This window comes from Giraffa tippelskirchi, chromosome X, assembly GCF_054371585.1.
Source record: "Giraffa tippelskirchi isolate mGirTip1 chromosome X, T2T-mGirTip1v1.2.pri, whole genome shotgun sequence".
Classification (NCBI taxonomy): Eukaryota; Metazoa; Chordata; class Mammalia; order Artiodactyla; family Giraffidae; genus Giraffa; species Giraffa tippelskirchi.
In genome coordinates this window covers 141,515,008-141,533,970 of record NC_137289.1, presented here as the reverse complement: position 1 = coordinate 141,533,970, position 18,963 = coordinate 141,515,008, and the positions used below count along the sequence as shown (strand labels likewise).

The following is an 18,963-nucleotide window of genomic DNA, read 5'->3' as shown; positions in this document are numbered from 1 at the left end:
TACCACTGAGCCACCAGGGAAGCCCTCATTAGTGAGTTGTTCTTTACATTTTCCATCCAGTGTACCTCAGTATGTCTAAGTTTTCTGCAATATCCATAGAATATGCAATGATGTGGCAAGAAAAAAAAATTTTAAAAACTGGCAAATGTTCATGATTTGAATCCCTGAAGCCATCTTCAAAGGGCTATATCCCACCCTCTAGAATTCAATATGCCTGACACTGGCACGAAAAGACCTCTGAAAGGCAGGTTTAAAATCTGATCCATTTCCCAAGCTACTGGTGTTTTTCTGTTATCTGTCACACTTGGGAGAGGCAGTCTGACTGGGAAGTTGTTTTCAATTCATCTTGTGTCGTGTGGTCCCCTTTCCCAGAGGGCCACCTGCTCATGTAAAGATGCAGCCACCTTTAGGGCAGCACATGTAGAATCGGGCCTAGTACCTGTACTGCATCTTAAACACATCTTGATTCATTAGGCAGCCCTCATCACTCAGCCTTCTGACAGCAGTACTGCTGAGACTCAAGCTGAGCATTTACCAGAAAAAATTTGTTGAACCCCAATCTAGTTTTGCACTTTTCAATTTTTTCAACAGACATTGGCAACAAAAGCTACTACATATAGCCTATGCACCCAGTTAAAACATCTCAGCAAATAAACCAGATCATATATTCACAGACTCCTACAAGGCGCAGGCTTGGGAAAATAAAAAGTTTCAAAAGTGAATTTCTCAAAATCAATCTAAAATATTATGAATTTAAATTAACTTTTCCTAAGAATGGAAGCATGATTTAACATAGTCACAAGATGAAATTTTGCACTGAGAAGAAGTAAAAGTATAATAAAAAGAGTATGTATAAATTCTGCTGATCAAGAATAACAGTAAGATTAAAAGAGACTAGTTGAGGGGTTTTAGCATTGTGAGATGACCAGTGCCTTTTTTTCTTATGTTTTTCTTTTTTTTTAATTGAGGTATAGTTTATATACAATATTTTATAAATTTCAGGGGTACAACATATTGATTCGCAATTTTAAAGGCTACACTCCATTTATAGTTATAAAGTATTGGCTATATTTTCTGTGCTATATAATATATCCTTGTAGCTTATTTATTTTACATACAGCAGACTCTACCTCTTAATCCCATGCCCCTGTCTTGTCCTTCCCTTTTCCCTCTCCCCTCTGGTAGTCACTAGGTTGTTCTCTATATCTGAGTCTGTTTCTTTTTGTTATATTCACAAGTCTGCTTTATTTTTTAGATTTCACATAGAAGCGATAACACACAGTATGTGTCTGACTTAATTTCACCAAATATAATACCCCCCAAGTATATCCACATTGTTGCAAATGGTAAAATTTCACTCTTTTTTTCTGGCAGAGTAGTATTCCATTTGTGTGTGTGTGTGTGTGTGTGTGTGTGTGTGTGTGTGTGTGTGTGTGTATACAACATCTTCTGTATCTGTTCATCTGTTGATGGGCACTTAGTTTGCTTCTGTAGCTTGTCTAATGTAAATAACATTGCTATGAACATTGGGATGTGTGTCTCTTTTTGAATTAGCATGTTTCTTTTTTCTGATATATAACCAGGAATGGTCTGCTGGGTCATACTGTAATTCTAGTTTTAGGGTTTTTTTTTAACTTATTGAAAATAGCATCTTTAAAGTTTTTGCAGAGGTAAAATATTAAACTTAAAATAGGTCTTAGTACATCAAAATACTAAGTTCTCTAATTGTATTCCAAGATGGTCTTTAAAACATAATATCCCCGTGCTCGCTTTGGCAGCACATATACTAAAAATGGAATGATACAGAGAAGATTAGCATGGCCCCTGCGCAAGGATGACATGCAAATTTGTGAAGCGTTCCATATTTTTATGGAAGCAGCCTAGATGCCCATCAGCAGATGAATGGATAAGGAAGCTGTGGTACATATACACAATGGAATATTACTTGGCCATTAAAAAGAATACATTCAAATCAGTTCTAATGAGGTGGATGAAACTGGAGCCTATTATACAGAGTGAAGTAAGCCAGAAAGAAAAACACCAATACAGTATACTAACACATATATATGGTATTTAGTTAATCGGTAAAGATAACCCTGTATGCAAGACATCAACAGAGACACAGATAAATAGAACAGTATTATGGACTCTATGGGAGAGGGTGAGGGTGGGATGATATGGGAGAATGGCATGGAAGCATGTAAATTATCATATGTGAAACGAATTGCCAGTCCAAGTTCGATGCATGATACAGGGTACTCGGGGCTGGTGCACCGGGATGACCCAGAGGGATGGGATGGGGAGGGAGATGGGAGGGGGGTTCTGGAAGGGGAACACGTGTACACCCATGGCAGATTCATGTCAATGTATGGCAAAACAAATACAATATTGTAAAGTTAAAAAATAGATAAATAAACTAATTTAAAATAACAACAACAACAAAAAAGATGATTCAAGTGCAAAAAACAACAACAACAACATAATATACCATAAATTATAGAAGAGCAACCTTGGTCTGCAATTATACAGAATGAATTTTTACAAACATAATAAATATATTTATGCCCTTACACATATTTTTAGTTTTTTGAGGAAACCCCATACTGTTTTCCAAAGTAGCTGCACCAATTTATATCCCCACCAACAGAGTACTAGGGTTCCCTTTTCTCCTTATATTTTTCCTTTTTGATTTTTTTAGAAGGCAATCTTCTACTTTATTTTTAAAAGGATATTAATATCATTTCAGAAAGAATGCTTCAGTTTAAAGGCATAAGATAAAAGCAAATATATCTTTTCTAAAAATCTATAAAATAGGAGTAGAGTTCACTTAGGGCATAATTTTTTTTACCTTATACCCCCTTCTTTTAATTTTTTGAATCATGTAAATATGTTACATATTTTAAAATACGTGTGTGTGTGTGTACACACAAATCCACATATTGTATGTTTATTTTGTTCCTCCAAATGTTACTCTTCTGTTTTATTCCTTATATTCACAGCTCATGCATAATACATTGTGGCTTTGAGTAAGACCAATAAATAGAAACCCTCTTTGCCAGGTTCTTAACAGAAGACAAAAGAATGAAGCAAACAGGAGACCAAAATAAGACTTCACTGGAGGATATGATTTTCAAAAAATTCTGAAATCAGATAAATTCATCTCTAATGATCCAGGTAGAGCTGAATTGAAGCAGCTATCTGAAGCATACTGGAGTAACAGGCAAGATATTTAACACCTTAGGATCTGGTACCTACCAATCTAAACAGTCCACAGCTATAGACAGCACAAACAGCCATGAGGGTGTGTGAGCCTGCCCAGGCAGGGCCTGGTTCTGTATTTAGTGTGAGGAACAGCACAGAAAAATGTGTGCTGTCTGAGAGCATGCCAGCTTCACCTTCCAGCCTATCAATCAGATCAGTCCAGTCATTTCACCTCTCAAGGGGAATAGTGAAGGAAGAGGGTAGAGAGAAACCAGGAGTGTTACTCTAATCACAAATAGAGATGAAAAGAAACATCACAAATAGGGAAGATTCCTCCAGAAGAATAGACAAAAATGTAAAACTATTAAAACTGTACTAAAACGTTTAAGAAAATAAACAAGGTGCTATGACCGATACCAACAGTACGATGAACCTATACATATGTAAATTATTTTCAAAATGAGTGCTATGGATTTATCCTCCTCCCCAAATTCATATGTTGAAGCTCTAACCCTAAATGTGAATGCATTTGGAGACAGGGCCCATAAGGAGATAATTAGAGTTAAATGAGATGTCATTTAACTGATAAAAGGATTAGCACCCTCAACCAAAAAGACTCCAGAATGCTCATTCTCTCCCCTGCCAGTTCTCCTTCAACCCAGAAGAGATCACGTGAGCATACAAAGATTCGGTGGCACCTGCAAGCTGAAAGGAGAGGCCTCAGATTGAAACCTACCTTGTCAGCATCTTATTCTTCAACTCTCTCAGCCTCCAGAACGGTGAGAAATAAGTTTCTGTTGTTTAAGTCACCCAATCTATGGTATTTTGTTATGGCAGCCAGAGTAGACCAATACAATGAGAATAGAACTCTTTTCTTTCTATCTATTGTATCAACAAGCAAATATACATAAAATAGAAACGCAGAAAGCTTATAACATATAACTACAAACTTTTATATTTCTCTCCATAGTGCCTATTGAACGAAGAGCATTATTTGCACATGATATAAACTATAAGCTGACCTAAATTATAAAGGTCAGCTATTTAATGTTAAATTAAAATGTGGGTCCCTTAAAAATTATCTTTAAATAAATTATTTTCAAGATTGAGTTCTGAATTAATATTCTATCTCAAATAATACTGCAAACAATCAATCAAGACTTTTCACTGTTTACTTACTCAGTTGTTTCTCTGTTGGGAACTTTTCTCATGGAGAAAGCCACCATTGCTTTGAAGAGATACTCTTCATTTGTATCCCAGGCATACTGAAAGAGAAGTAACACAGAGAATGAAAAGGAGAGAGGCATAGAGTAAAAACTGGTCCACTGGGTTCTAACTATGGCCACAGTGGTATTGGTGTGTGTGTATCTGTCTGTGTCTCTCTCTTTCATCTTATACAAAAAAAGACTAGGGACCATGATAAATCACGTCACCATAATATTTAGGATAGAATCTCCTGGTTATTCTATCACTGCAAGTGTGGTGTGTTTCCCACTGCATACTCTTCTTCAAAATCTGCAGTATTAGTAACCAGTTAACAAACAGGGCATTTGAACATCTCATCCTGTATGTAAACAGTTGATTCCTTTTCATCCTTTCTCTCTTCCCTCGTTAACTGACTCCCCATCTCAGCTTCCTTTCCTGTATTAATACCAGTACAATTTTCCACTTTCTTAGCTGAAAACTTGAGTGTATGTGCATGTGATAGGCTGAAGTGTATTCTCCCACAAAGAAATTTGTATGTTAAAATCCTAACCCCCAGTACCTCAAAATGTAACCATATATGGAAGACAGTGTCTTTACCTTTACCCAGGTGATTAGGTTAAAATCAGATCATTAGGGTGGGTCTTAATCCAATGTGATGGGTGTCAGTGTAAGAACAGGAAATTTCGACACAGACTCAGAGGGAAAACATGTGAACACAGCCATCTAAAAGCCAAGGAGACGAGTCTGGAACACATCCCTCCCTCACAGAACTCAAAAGGAATCAACCCTGCTGACACCTTGATCTCGGACTTCCAGCCTCCAGAATGAGAGGAAACAAATTTCCATCGTATAAGCCACCGAGTCTGTGGTACTATTACAGCAGCCCTAGCAAACTAAGGTGGCTGACCCCACATTTCAGGTGTCTAATCTAGCATAACTGGAGAAAATCACAAAACAGTGTGGCTTAACTCAATTCATGGTGACCTACTCCCAAACTGCCTGGCATCCCCTTAGGGGTCTCCATCAGTTTTCTCTCCCTCATGGTTCACAATGACTGTTTCAAATCTCCTTCAGCCCCCACCACACCCCCACATCTTTGTGCTTTCCCTCATTCCTCACTTTCACTAGGCACTCTTGTTTCTTAAGTAATCGATACATCTCAAGTCATCCACTGACACATGTCCTACCTCCCACCCTCCTGACACCAAGTACAAGACCTCTTCCATAGGCACATGTCTTATCCACATCCTCCCCCAAGGGCCACACATGGTGTTTCTCCTCCGGTCAATGGCTGTTCCATCCACCTCTATTAGGAATGCTTCCATTTGGCCCTTCTCTGGATCTAAACTATATCAGTTTCCCTCTGTGCATTCAATGCTGACTGGAGGCTGTTCATTGATTTTGAACTGTGCTTAAGTCTTTCCTATTAAAATAACAAAACCAAATTGCTTTATTCAGTCCTTCTTCTTCTACCCATTGTCGTTTCTCTCCTGCCCTTCACAACCAAAATTCTTGAAGGAGTTGTCCATCCTTCTGTCTGTACCCGGTCAATGACCACGTATTCTGAACCTCCTCCACCTGCCTTCCAGTCCCTGCACTCCACAAAGCAGCTCTCTCACGTCACCAATGATCTTCACGTTGCTCAACACAATGAGCAGTTTTCAGTCTCCCCTCGCCTGGCCCCTCAACAGCACTCAACACTCTTGAACACTCCCTTCATCTGAAAGCACTCTCTTCCCTTTCCTGACACAGCATCCTCCTAGTTTTCCTGCTGTCCCTTCGCCTCCTTTGCAAGTTCCCCCTCCTCTGCAAGGGCTTTAAGAATCACAAAGCTCAAGGCCAGCCCCTCTCCTCTGGCCATCCTCCACCTTCTTCATCAGCACTGTTGTCATCACTTCAGTGCAAGTGATGCGGGAATGGATATCTCAAGCCAGCTCAATAATGCCTCAAACTCAGGAAGTCCAAAAGCCATGGTATTCTTATCTATTCTCAGCTCCCTGAGTCATAAATGGGCCATTATCCATCTCGTTGCTTATCCTTGACCTTTCCTCTTCCCTCCCTTGTCATCCCATACCATGGCTCTCAAATCCTTTCACTGTTCCTCTCTCCATCAACACACCGGACTCCAAATGGCCATCATCCCTCACCCGTACTGCTCCAATCGCCTCCCAACTGGTTCCTTCTGTCTATTCTAGTCTCTTTGAGTCTGTCCTCTACTTTGTGGCCAAAGTGTCTTGCAAACACACATTCTGTCATGACACCCCTTCCATGAAACTGCCACTTGCTTTAGAGATAATACCAAAACTCCTCAACACAATCCATACATTCTTTGGCCTGACCCCTCCTCTCTCTCGAAGCTTATTACATGCGATGCTCCTCTTCACTGCTCCAGTTCCAAACACCTTGGCCATCCTTCCACCCTTCAATCTTCCTAAGTTCCTCCCTTGTAATAAGCCTTTGCATGTGCTAGTCCCTTCACCCTCTTTCTTTGTATTCCTCAGGTTCACTTCTACTAGTGTTTTAGACCTCACAGCAAATGCCAGGTCCTGTGGCCTCTAATGAGGCCAAAGTTCCTGTGGACTTCTCTTTCCTGAAATGCTTGTCAAGATCGCACACTTGCATTTGATTCACTGGATATGCAACTAATCCCATGACTGTAAGTTCCCCAAGGGCAAGGATAAGTCTGGTTTTAGCTGAACCGCACCCAGAGCATCCAGCATGGTGCCTGCTCTTAGAGGATTCTGGGAAAAGCAACCCTACACACTGGCAGAGATGGTGGATTCTGCCATCAAACCTGACCACTAGCCCCTGCTGACTTGAGATCATGAGTAGGTCACTTAATGTCTTTGCACCTCTGTTTTCTCATCCACCTAATGAGAATGGGAATACCCATATCACCTTCCTCAAAAGGTTGTTGTGAGGGCTAAACGAGCTAATGTGGGCAAAGTGATTAGAAGGGTCCCAGATAGAAAGTAAGCTAAGTTCTCAGGGAACGCTGGTGTTAGAATGATTATTACTCACTGAGTGAACAAAACTGAGTGAACAAAATTGCCTTGTAAACCGAATATGTCCAAGTTTCTTCAGCATTTTTTTTTATCATCTCTAGCCTGAGGCATCTTACTCTCACCTTCTACTGGGGAGAATTTTCACAGACCACACTGGCAAACTGAAACTAGAATGACACAACTCCATCTCATTAATTCCAGAGTCTTTACTGTTCCTATAGCTACCGGAGCCCCATGAGTGTTTTTTTTAACTTTAATTTCATAAACATATATTTCATGCTGCTATCCTGATATTTGAGAATTGAAGACAATTGACCATCGAATTGAAACATTTTGTGCCATGAAAGATCTTATATGGGTGAAACATGCCCTCTTTTCAATGATGAGAAAAGTGACAAAATTCGAATGACCACCATGGTGAGGAGCAGAGCCCAAACCAGGCCTGCTTTGGGTAGTACAGAACTTCGCATATTTTCCAGCATATACTGCAGATTAAATACTTCAGGCAAAATTATTTATTAACGATTTCTATTTTACTACAAATCTTTTTGCCTTAAGAAAATATCAGATTTGACGCCTTTAGAAGTAGTTTGTGCAAGTTTAAGATAACTATGCACAGAGGCTCATTATCAGAGAAAGCAGTGTTATTAGCAAACAAAACTTTGAAGGAACATGCAGGATCTGCACTTACTGCTTTATCTCCCAGGGCTGTTCTGATACTAAGCCTCACTTTAAAAGCATTTTCTGCATCTGCCAGAGAGAAAAAAAGAGAGCAGTACATGATGATAAAATCTGTCAAAATGGAGCCTGATAAATCCTAATATTTAATGCAACTCAAATCAATAGACCATGGTTCGATTCCTGGGTCAAGAGGATCCTCTGGAGAAGGGATAGGCTACCCATTCCAGTATTCTTGGGCTTCCCTGGTGGCTCAGCTGATAAAGAATCCACCTGCAATGCGGGAGACCTGGGTTTGATCCCTGGGTTGGGAAGATCTCCTGGAGAAGGGGACGGCTACCCACTCCAGTATTCTGGCCTGGAGAATTCCACGGACTATACAGGGCATGGGGTCGCAAAGAGTCGGACACGATTGAGCGACTTTCACTTTCACTTTTTTTTTTTCCAAATCAGTAGAACACAGACTGCAATTAAACTGTCCCCAATACTTCTGAAAATTTAACTGCAATCATCTTAGATGGCTGAAATTTTTCTCTCAAATTCATAAAACATTCACAGGCTCAAGTTTCAAGCCACAACACATCAGCAGATTTAGAAAAATAAAGAAGTCTTTCAGTCAGAGACTTGTCAATCATTCAGAAAACTGTTAATCTATTTCGAAGTTTCAAGGCTTACGTACCTGGTTGACAGAGATCAGCATGAATAGCAGTTACTAGAAAAAGGAGCAGCCACAACATTCTTTCAGAGTGGAAAACACAAGGCAAACGGAGGGAAAAAAAATTCACCCTTCACTTAAAGCTGCCTTAGCCATTCTGTGACCCGGATTAGAATACGAGACAAAGAAGCAAGCCACCACCTAAAAGGTTTAATAATTAACCCCCATCATTTGGGTTAATACTTTGATAGAAGCAGCCCATCTCCTGTCAGTTATTTATGAAAATCTGTTTGGAAAACAGATTAGTTGTCCTTTCCAAACTCTACCTCCAAAGAATGTTTTCTCTGCTGACTCAGAAGTTGGAATCCTCCCCGGCCCTTTCTTCTGTCGTCTGGTTAAATGCACAGTTAGTCCTTTCTGGAGGTTTACGATGTGAACTCTCTGCCTTTTCAGGACTGAAATATCTGGCTTATAGATAGACTATCTTAATTTAGGAAACAAACATCATTCCTTTCTATCTCTGGTGAACAAAGGACATGCTTCTAAGACTGGCTTCATCTGACTCTCACCTCCACAGGTAAACAATCAGGAGAGCTTCCAAATCAAAGAGAATGCTTTTGGTCAGAGCTAAGGTCTGGTAGTTGTGTAAAATTAAAGTTAATGAGGTAGAGCAGTGCTACCCAATGGAACATTCTGTGATGATGGAAATGTGCTGTATCTGCAGTATACAATATGTATACAGCACATACAATGTACTAGCCACTAGGCATAGGTGGCTGTTGAGCACTTGAAATGGGGTTACTGCTGCTGAGAAACTGAATTTTTATTAATTTAATGTAAAAATATGTGGCTAGTGACTACAATGGTCAGTGCAGTTATACGACAGAAATTAGGAACTACCTACCATGAACTGGGGCTTCCCTGATAGCTCAGTTGCTAAAGAATCCACCTGCAATGCAGGAGACCCTGTTTTGATTCCTGGGTCAGAAAGATCCCCTGGAGAAGGGATAGGCTACCCATTCCAGTATTCTTGGATTCCCTGGTGGCTCAGCTGGTAAAGAATCCGCCTGCAATGCGGGAGACCTGGGTTCAATCCTTGGGTTGGGAAGACCCCCTGGAGAAGGGAAAGTCTACCCGCTCCAGTATTCTGGCCTGGAGAATTCCATGGACTATATTATATAGTCCATGGGGTCGCAAAGAGTCGGACACAACTGAGCAACTTTCACTTTCACCATGAACTAGCTTCGCGGGATTATTCCTCTAATCCTCAAAACAGCACCCTGCATTGCTGCGTTATAATCATCTTACATATGAGAAAACCAAGGATCCAGTGTTTAAGGCATTGGTGGCAACAGGAGGAGTGGAATGGGTGTCGCTTTACCAGCCTGGATGACTTACACCTGAACCCTATCTCCACCATGCTGAACCGGACTGTGTTTTGGGTCATCACTGCTCAAAACGGACATTGTAACAAAACCTCAGAGATGCTCTGAGGGCTACGGCAGTGAGTGGAGAAGAACTATCCCCTCGTGGGCATTCTACAGATGCCTATCAAGCCCCCAGCAGGCTTTCCTCCCTACCACACCACCTCTGCATGAGTTCAGTCCCCAAATTCTACCTTGTTGCTTAAAAACCATGAATGGAAAAGTCAGATTGGATGACCCCACTGTTAAATAGAAAATTTGGATTTTTAAAGAAACAACAAGAAAAATATCAACAACTACACTTCTCATTTCCCCTTCCTGGTTAGGGTGAGAGTTTACTGTAGATGACCCACTGCTGTCAGCTAACTCCACTTGAGGAGCTTTTCTTCATCTCCCTCACCTCGGTTGCCAGGGCACAGAGTCGGGAAAAGTTGTACTAGAGAGACGTGGCCAAAAGTTAACCCAGTCATTTCAGAAATTTCACTATTAGGGGAAATGGAAATTTCCTAGAAGGAAGGGCCTGTATAATTAACCCCAGAAAACAAAGTCAGACTAGATGAGCTTATCTTAGGCAATGTTAGACCAGATATCGGCATCCTGCACGGGGAAGAGTGGCAGGGAATAGATAGAGATTGTAACAAAACTGATTATTTGCATATAGTAAAGCCCTGGAGAGACAGGAATCTGATTCAGCCTTGTTTTAGCCTTAAGACTTCATAAAAATATCAAGTATCTCTTTTGCTTTTACTTACGAGGACTCAGTTCAGTCGCTCAGTCATGTCCGACTCTTTGCGACCCCATGAACTGCAGCAAGCCATGCCTCCCTGTCCATCACCAACTCCGTGAGTCCACCCAAACCCATGTCCATCGAGTCGGTGATGCCATCCAGCCATCTTATCCTCTGTCGTCCCCTTCTCCTCCTGCCCTCAATCTTTCCCAGCATCAGGGTCTTTTCCAATGAGTCAGCTCTTCGCATCAGGTGGTCAAAGTATTGGAGTTTCAGCTTCAACATCAGTCCTTCCAATGAACACCCAGGACTGATCTCCTTTAGGATGGACTGGTTGGATCTCCTTGCAGTCTGCAGACAGTAAAACAGTGAACTGTATTTAAGCCATTCATTTGAAAAGAGAAGAAACTCTCTTTTCTTTCGAATTATGATTTCTCAACATTTGTTGCCTCATTTTAAAAATCAACAGAGAAAAGGGCAACAGAAGTTCTGTACAGAAAATACAGAGAAGCAAAAAAAGTACAAAACACCTATAATACCACCCATATGGATGACCAATGTGAATATATTTTAGTAGTTGAAACACACATTCCTTAGCCTTGGATCTTCTTGTGTGTTCTCTTGTGATGCTATTGTTGTTTGGTCTCATTGTAGTGGCCCTGTGAGAACAGGGCAGCATCACAGTGGGAATCACATGGGCCCTTGTCTTCTTCCTCATCCTAATGAGAATGCTGCTCCCCACGGGATCTGGTGAGTCATTTTACTTTTTTTAATATAATTATTTATTTTGGCTGTGCTGTGTGGCTTGTGGGATCTTAGTTCCCTGACCAGGGATTGAACCCATGCCCTCGACAATGAAAGCACGGAGTCTTAACCACTGGACAGCCAGGGAATCCCCCAGTGAGTCACTTTAAATTTGATATATCGTAAGATAAAAGTACCTTTTATTCCTAACTTACTGAAAATTTCCTTTTGTCAATAACTGACATTGAATTTTATCACCTGCCTTTTCAATATTAATATGATCCTAGAATTTTTACCACTTGGCATGTTACATTAAAAAATTTCTTTAGGTTGATCCAATCCTTAGATAAGCTTAGTTTGATTACTTCTAACCTGCTTCTGGACTTAATTGCTGTGTTTGTTTTTTTTAGCTTTTTAAATCCATTTTCACAGAAGAATACCATTTAGGTTCCTATTCAAGTGCTGATTCCTTTTTCCAGTCCTTACAGTACTACCTTGAAAAATGGTACAGAACCATCTGTAACATTATCTACATTTACAAATACTTGAAAATGCAGAAGAAATTAAATATTCAGAGTTGAAGGATCTGGACTATATATATTTTGGAGGAAGAGTTCTTAAATTTTAAAACTTTCTTATAATGTCATTAATTGCAGGTTTCATATTTCTTTCCCTTTTCTCTGTTTACAATATCCAAGAGAAGCATTCATTTCATTAAGATTTTCCAGTCTTCTCATAGACTGTATACAATATATCTCATAAAATACTCCATTCATTGTTATATTCCCTTTATATTTCCCAGTTATATATTAATTTTTTCCTCATTTTTCCACTGTTATTTCCAGATATTTATCTGCCCTTTTTGTTGGTTAATCAAAGAAGATCTTGCATTTAATTTTTAATTCCTCTGCTTCCTGATTCATCCAGCTTTACAGTTATTGTTTACTCTCACCATCATGCTGGGTTTCTTGTTCTTTTTCTAACTCTTGAACTGGCTAATAGGCTTATTTATTTTTAATCTTTCTCAGTTAATATCTATTTTTAATCTCTCTCAGAAAATACCTGTGGCTATGAATTTTCCTTGCAATATTGTTCTGGCCACATGACATAACAAGTACAAATGTACAGCAATCTCATTCTATTTTCTAAATAGTCTACAGTTACAGTTTTAATTTTTCTATACCCCAGTATTTAGAAAAGTATTAGAAAAGTATCTGTCATTAGCAAAAGAAACAGCAGCCAAAAATGAAATGATTAAAAATATTGCCTTTTATAGGTCCTGTCAGATGAATACAAAAAGAAAACGTTTAATGATAAGATACTGTCAATAACGTGACTTAAAACATGAAGATTCTTTCGTACAAGGTCTGGATCAGTTGGAATTGCTAAAAAAGATTTTAGCAACTAAAGAGCTTGAGAGTTCAGTAAAAGAGGTGAACACAGAAGTAGATGCTATCGTTCTTGACTCTGAACATAGTGGGGTTTTTTCTTCCACTTTTCAAAATCTTCCACGTACTTAGTCTTTATTTTCATGCACAATTGTAACTATTAAACCTCCAGAAAATTCATATCAAACTTGTTCCATACAATGCCCATTTCAGCAATTTCACAGATAGGAGCTTAATAATTTATCCGTAACAGTGGTAATGATGATAACTAAAGTGGTTTCAAACATTCAGAATATGGCCCTGTTACTGGCAATGTTTAGAGTTTCAAGAATGCAGATAAAAAGTTGAGACTACTACTGCCATGAGCAATACAAAAGGCACTGAATCTCCTGAGACAGGAAAGAGAAATTGATTTCTCCATGCTTTTTCATACTCCACAACACTACTGGAAAGCAGTTTCTCAGCACGTAACTACTGATCTGGAGAATGAATTAAATATGAGATCACACAGAAAGAAAACACACAAATTGGTCTTTTGACTCACATAAGATGCCTTTTAAAGTTTATCAGAGTTGTAAATGCATGTGGTGGATATGTATGCTCCATTTACCTGCGATAAAACAAGATATAGTATGGAGGACAAATGCCGCTTTGAAATGTTAACTGATTGCTCTGCTTCATTGTCACAATCAGGTAATTTGTAACCCTAGAATAACCTGAATACTGTGAGCTTTCATTTTTTTATCTTTAAATATTTTAACCACCATTACAGGTCTATCTCAGTGATCACCTCCTTTGAGAAATCTTTCTTTTCTTTTTGTTATAGATTCTTAGCTGTTGTTTGTTGTGGACTTGTCCACTCTACTAACTTTTCATTCTCTGTCCTGTGTTTGCACAGCATTTTGTTCACATTTGCACATGGATCTGTTACCAACATGATTTGCTTCTGGATTCTTCAAATTTTAAGTTCCTGGAGGGCAGGGATTATATTCGGTTCCATTTGCATTTCTCATGGCCCATGCATATTTGATAATAAAACTGAATTGACTTAATTCAATCATAAATAGGCATTCTAAGGCACTTAAGACCATGGAAAAGAAGTATCATGAAGTACACTGCAATTTTTTTTACCATCTCCACCAGAGAAAGACAACTCCCAGTACTTTGACAAGTCAGGAACCCTGGGCTGTGGAAAACTTGTCTCTACTCCCATACCTTATGCCCTTTCTAGATGAAAAAAAAATCCCAAGCTATAATATTCGAAGGCTAGTCAAATTTTGTAGGTTAATCAACAACTGTAACCTTTATGAACCTTACCTTTTCACCCCCACAGGGTAACAATTTTCAGCTTCAGAGAAAGTTAATCACTAATCTTTAGAAATAAAGATTAATTCAGACAAACTGAGTATAATTCTGCCAATTTTATATTCCTAAGGTAGCAATTTAAAGAACACTTACATCTTGTACATGAAGACCAATACATTCAAATGAGTCCCACGTAGAATGTAAATTGTTGCAGCTACTATGGAAAGCAGGATGCAGATTTCTTAAGAAAACTAAAAAAAAAAGAAACAAGAAAGATGAAAACTCTAATTTGAAAAGATATATGAACCCCAATGTTCACAGAAGCACTATTTACAATAGCCAAGACATGGAAGCAACCTGAATGCCCATCAACAGGCAACTGGCTTAAGACGATGTAGTATAGATACACAATGGGATATTAACATAAAAAAGAATGAAATATAGCCATTTGCAGCAACATGGATGGACCTACAGACTATCACACTAAGTGAAGTGAGAAAGAGAAAGACAAATATGATATGATATCACTTTTATGTAGAATCTAAAATATATTACAAATGAATCTTTATATAAAACAAAAATACTCAGACATAGAAAGCAAACTTATGGCTACCAAAGAAGAGAGGGGGTGGATAAGCAACAAGGATTTACTGCTATTACAGAGAACTATATTCAATATTTTATAATAACCTATAAAGGAAAATAATATGAAATATATATATATATATATAACTGAATCACTTTGCTGTACATCTGAAACTAACACACTATTGTAAACCAATTATACTTCAATGAAAATAAATAAAATTTTCAAAAATAAGGATTTTTAAAAAATGAGTCCTGTGCAATAAAAACAAGATTTTACTGACATTTCCAACGCTGCCTGGGTATTGTATTAAGAGTTTTCTCATGGTTTCAACAAGTCATGATATTTTTTTCTGGGTAAAAATTACTGTAACCACGCTCTATGGAGTACTATTTTCCATCCTTAAATCTTCTATCTGACTGCCCGTTAGTGTTACTCGATCACATTTAGCCCTGCCACTAGGTATCGCTGTTGCCAACCTCCATAAAGACGTAGAGGGCTTCCCAAGCGGCACAGAGGTACAGAATCCACTTGCCAATGCAAGAAACTCAAGAGACGTGGGTTCCACCCCTGAGCTGGGACGATCCCCTGGAGCAGGAAATGGCAACCCATTCCAGCATTCTTGCCTGGAAAATTCCATGGACAGAGTCGTCTGGTGGGCTACAGTCCATGGGGCTGCAAAGAGTTGGACACAACTAAGCGACCGAGTACACACGCACAGAGAGGTAGAGGGGCCCTTTATCTTTTAGGTCAGATGCTCTCATTTTCATAACAGAAGTTTAAGCAACTCTCATTCTGGTTGATACAAAAAGTACATGAAGTAATCAAAAGATCAAAGTTTTTGCCCTTAAGTTGTGGCCAGTGACAATGACCTTGATCTTTCTACTGTATGAAATCATCAAAAACTTACAGTAAGAAATGTTTCTGAAGACTGCCTAAAAGACATGCATGTAAGACCTCTATTACTACAAATCGGAGATGCCAGGTAAGTTGTTGCAACCACTCATCCATCCTGAACCCACAAAAGACACTGTTAATCTATTACAGAACGTTTTACTTCTGAGCCCGGACTCAATCACAAAACTCCAATGCAGTTATTCAGTCAGTTGACATGTGAGTTGAAACTTACTTGCCATCATGGGGAATAATGATCTAAACGCTGCCCTGACTAAGCCATACCATTAAGGGTCTGTGATCTCAAATAAACAGGAAAGTGTGGGTGGTTCACAGAATTGATTTAATGAACTATGCTTTGTTACTGTGGCAACAGTTTACATTGACGGGACCTGTATGAAATTCTTTAAGACACTTGCTTCCTACTTACTTCATAGCATCATTATGATGAGGAATTAGGATTTCCATTGGGACTAAACATCAAGAAAAACTGTGCATCTCAAAAACAAACAAACCTGCAGGGCATTATGCTAAACGAAATAAGCCAGACAGAGGAAACAAATACTGTATGATCTCACTTTTACGTGGAATCTAAAAACACACACACACAAACCTGAACTCACAGATTCAGAGAACAGATTGGGGGTTGCCAAAGGCAGGGGGTGGAGGTGGGTAAAGTGAGTGAAAGTACTCCAAGTTAGGCTTCAGCAATACGTGAACCAAAAACTTCCAGATGTTCAAGTTTGATTTAGAAAAGGCAGAGGAACCAGAGATCAAATTGCCAACATCTGCTGGATCACAGAAAAAGCAAGAGAATTTCAGAAAAACATCTACTTTTACTTTATTGACTACACTAAAGCCTTTGACTGTGTGGATCACAACAAACTGTGGAAAATTCTTCAAGAGATGAGAATACCAGACCACCTCCCCTACCTCCTGAAAAATCTGTATGCAGGTCAAGAAGCAACAGTTAGAACTGGACAGACTGGTTCCAACAGACTGGTTGGGAAAGGAGTACATCAAGGCTGTATGTTGTCACCTTGCTTACTTAACTTATTTGCAGAGTACATCAGGCAAAATGCTGGGCTGGATGAAGCACAGGCTGGAATCAAGACTGCCGGGAGAAATATCAATAACCTCAGATATGCAAATGACATCACCCTTATGGCAGAAAGTGAAAAGGAACTAAAGAGCCTCTTGATAAAAGTGAGAGGAGAGGGGAAAAAGCTGGCTTAAAACTCAATATTCAAAAAACTAGATCATGGCATCCGATCCCATCACTTCATGGCAAACAGATAGAGAAACGATGCAAACAGTGACAGACTTTATTTGGGGGGCTCCAAAATCACTGCAGATGGTGATTGCAGCCATGAAATTAAAAGATGCTTGCTCCTTGAAAGAAAAGCTATAACCAACCTAGACAGCATATTAAAAAGCAGAGACATTACCTTGCCGACAAAGGTCTGTCTAGTCAAAGCCATGGTTTTTCCAGCAATCACGTATGGATGTGAGAGTTGGACCATAAGAAATGCTGAGCGCCAAAGAATTGATGCTTTTGAACTGTGGTGTTGGAGAAGACTCTTGAGAGTCCCTTGGACTGCAAGGAGATTCAACCAGTCCATCCTAAAGGAAGTCAGTCCTGAATATTCACTGGAAGGACTGTGCTGAAGCTGAAACTCCAATACTTTGGCTACCTGATGCAAAGAACTGACTCACTGGAAAAGACCCTGATGCTGGGAAAGAGTGAAGGCAGGAGAAAGGGATGACAGAGGATGAGATGGTTGGATGGCATCACCGACTCGACGGACTGAGTTTGAGCAAGCTCTGGGAGTTGGTGATGGACAGGGAAGCCTGGCAAGCTGCAGTCCATGGGGTCACAAAGAGTACAACAGGAATGAGTGACTGAACTGAATTGAGTGAAAAGTTACAAACTTCTAGTTATAAAATAAATAAGTCATAGGGATGTAATGTACAGAAAGGGGACTACAGTTAACAATATTGTGTTGTGTATCTGCAAGTTGCAAAGAGAGTGACTCTTAAAAGGTCTCATCACAAGAAAAAATGTGTAACTATGTGTGGATGTTTATTAGATTTACTGTGGTGATCATTTCACAATTTTATCAATACTGAATCATTATGTGTACCCCTGAAACCAATATATTGTAATATGTCAATTAAACCTCAATTTTAAAAAGAGAGGCATGTACCAAGTCCTTTCCCACCTATAACCAACCCCTTACCACATCTTAGCTAATTTTCTCTTCAATTCTTATCCCATCCAAACCCAAGCTGGGAAACCTCAGGCTATAAGCTCCTTGAAGTCTCTCTTGGCACTGGAACAGAGTACTCCATAAATATGATTTCAGTGCATGAATAACTGAACGGCTAATGGAAAGTGCCCTTCCCCTAGGAGTGCCCATTCAAAGATTTCTGGACAAGAAGAAAAAAAAAAAAAGCTGGTAATAACCTCTTCACTCTTTTCTCTGTGGACCCAGAATTGTAAATCGAGACAGTAAAGACGATTATTCTCCAAGAAGGTGTCCACAAGCAGAAATCTAAGTGTGGTGTTATCTTCACAGGCCTTACACAGCAGGAGGGCACTAGGTACCTTAAAAAGTCGTCGAAGGAGACATTAGGAAGCAGAGGAGTGTGCTTAATCCATGCAGCCCGCTCTTTAAACTCGGTGGGTGAGCTGGTAGGAACATAGTTTCAGTTGGTCCTCAGTTACCTTTCCTACGCGGTTTCTGCTCTTGGAGTTGTGGTGTTTGGAACCGGGAGAAATATGAAGCAAACCTATTTTTAGGCGAGAAGCAGAAACCTGCAAGTTCGTTTCACCCTATGAAAGCAGCCAACATCTAGCTCTGAGACGTGGATGATTTCCTCCAGAAATTCGTAAGCTCCGCCCATTTCCCTGAGGCTTCTTAAGACCAGGCTCGGCCAAGAAGGGGAGAGCAGGGGGCGTGGATCTGCCAAGAGTGTAACCACAAGTGGATGTCCTGGGAATCCAGGAAGTGGCCCCGACGGAATACAGGGAAACGCGTGCGCGGAGTTAGTCTGATCAACAAAGATCTCGGGATCATGCGGTGCGACAAGGACCTGAGGGACGGGCCTGGAAGGAGCGTCAGCGACGGCCACGTCTGGAGGGGAGCG

The 18,963-nt window shown here is 39.7% G+C and overlaps 2 protein-coding genes and 1 non-coding gene across 3 annotated transcripts in view; 1 reads left to right on the top strand and 2 right to left on the bottom strand.

Annotated features, from left to right (window-relative positions):
• The window catches only part of CLTRN (collectrin, amino acid transport regulator), a 40,676-nt gene extending 31,512 nt beyond the window's left edge, over window positions 1-9,164 (bottom strand). Inside the window, exons 1-3 of the mRNA XM_081565263.1 lie at window positions 8,770-9,164; window positions 8,104-8,162; window positions 4,381-4,466 (exon numbers count right to left, since the gene is read on the bottom strand). Of these exons, the coding sequence (XP_081421389.1) occupies window positions 4,381-4,466; window positions 8,104-8,162; window positions 8,770-8,827 (203 nt within the window). The 5' untranslated portion in view covers window positions 8,828-9,164. The remainder of the gene's footprint in view (window positions 1-4,380; window positions 4,467-8,103; window positions 8,163-8,769) is intronic.
• Window positions 1,763-1,869, top strand: LOC145537332 (U6 spliceosomal RNA). Its single transcript, XR_014076352.1, has one exon. It is a non-coding gene; the product is annotated as a U6 spliceosomal RNA (small nuclear RNA).
• A 1,757-nt stretch (window positions 9,165-10,921) lies between the features above and the next one.
• LOC145536248 (collectrin-like) overlaps window positions 10,922-18,963 on the bottom strand; it is a 64,914-nt gene continuing 56,872 nt past the window's right edge. The window contains exons 9-10 of the mRNA XM_081565261.1: window positions 14,487-14,584; window positions 10,922-11,247 (exon numbers count right to left, since the gene is read on the bottom strand). The gene's annotated coding sequence lies outside the window, so the exon portion shown is untranslated. The remainder of the gene's footprint in view (window positions 11,248-14,486; window positions 14,585-18,963) is intronic.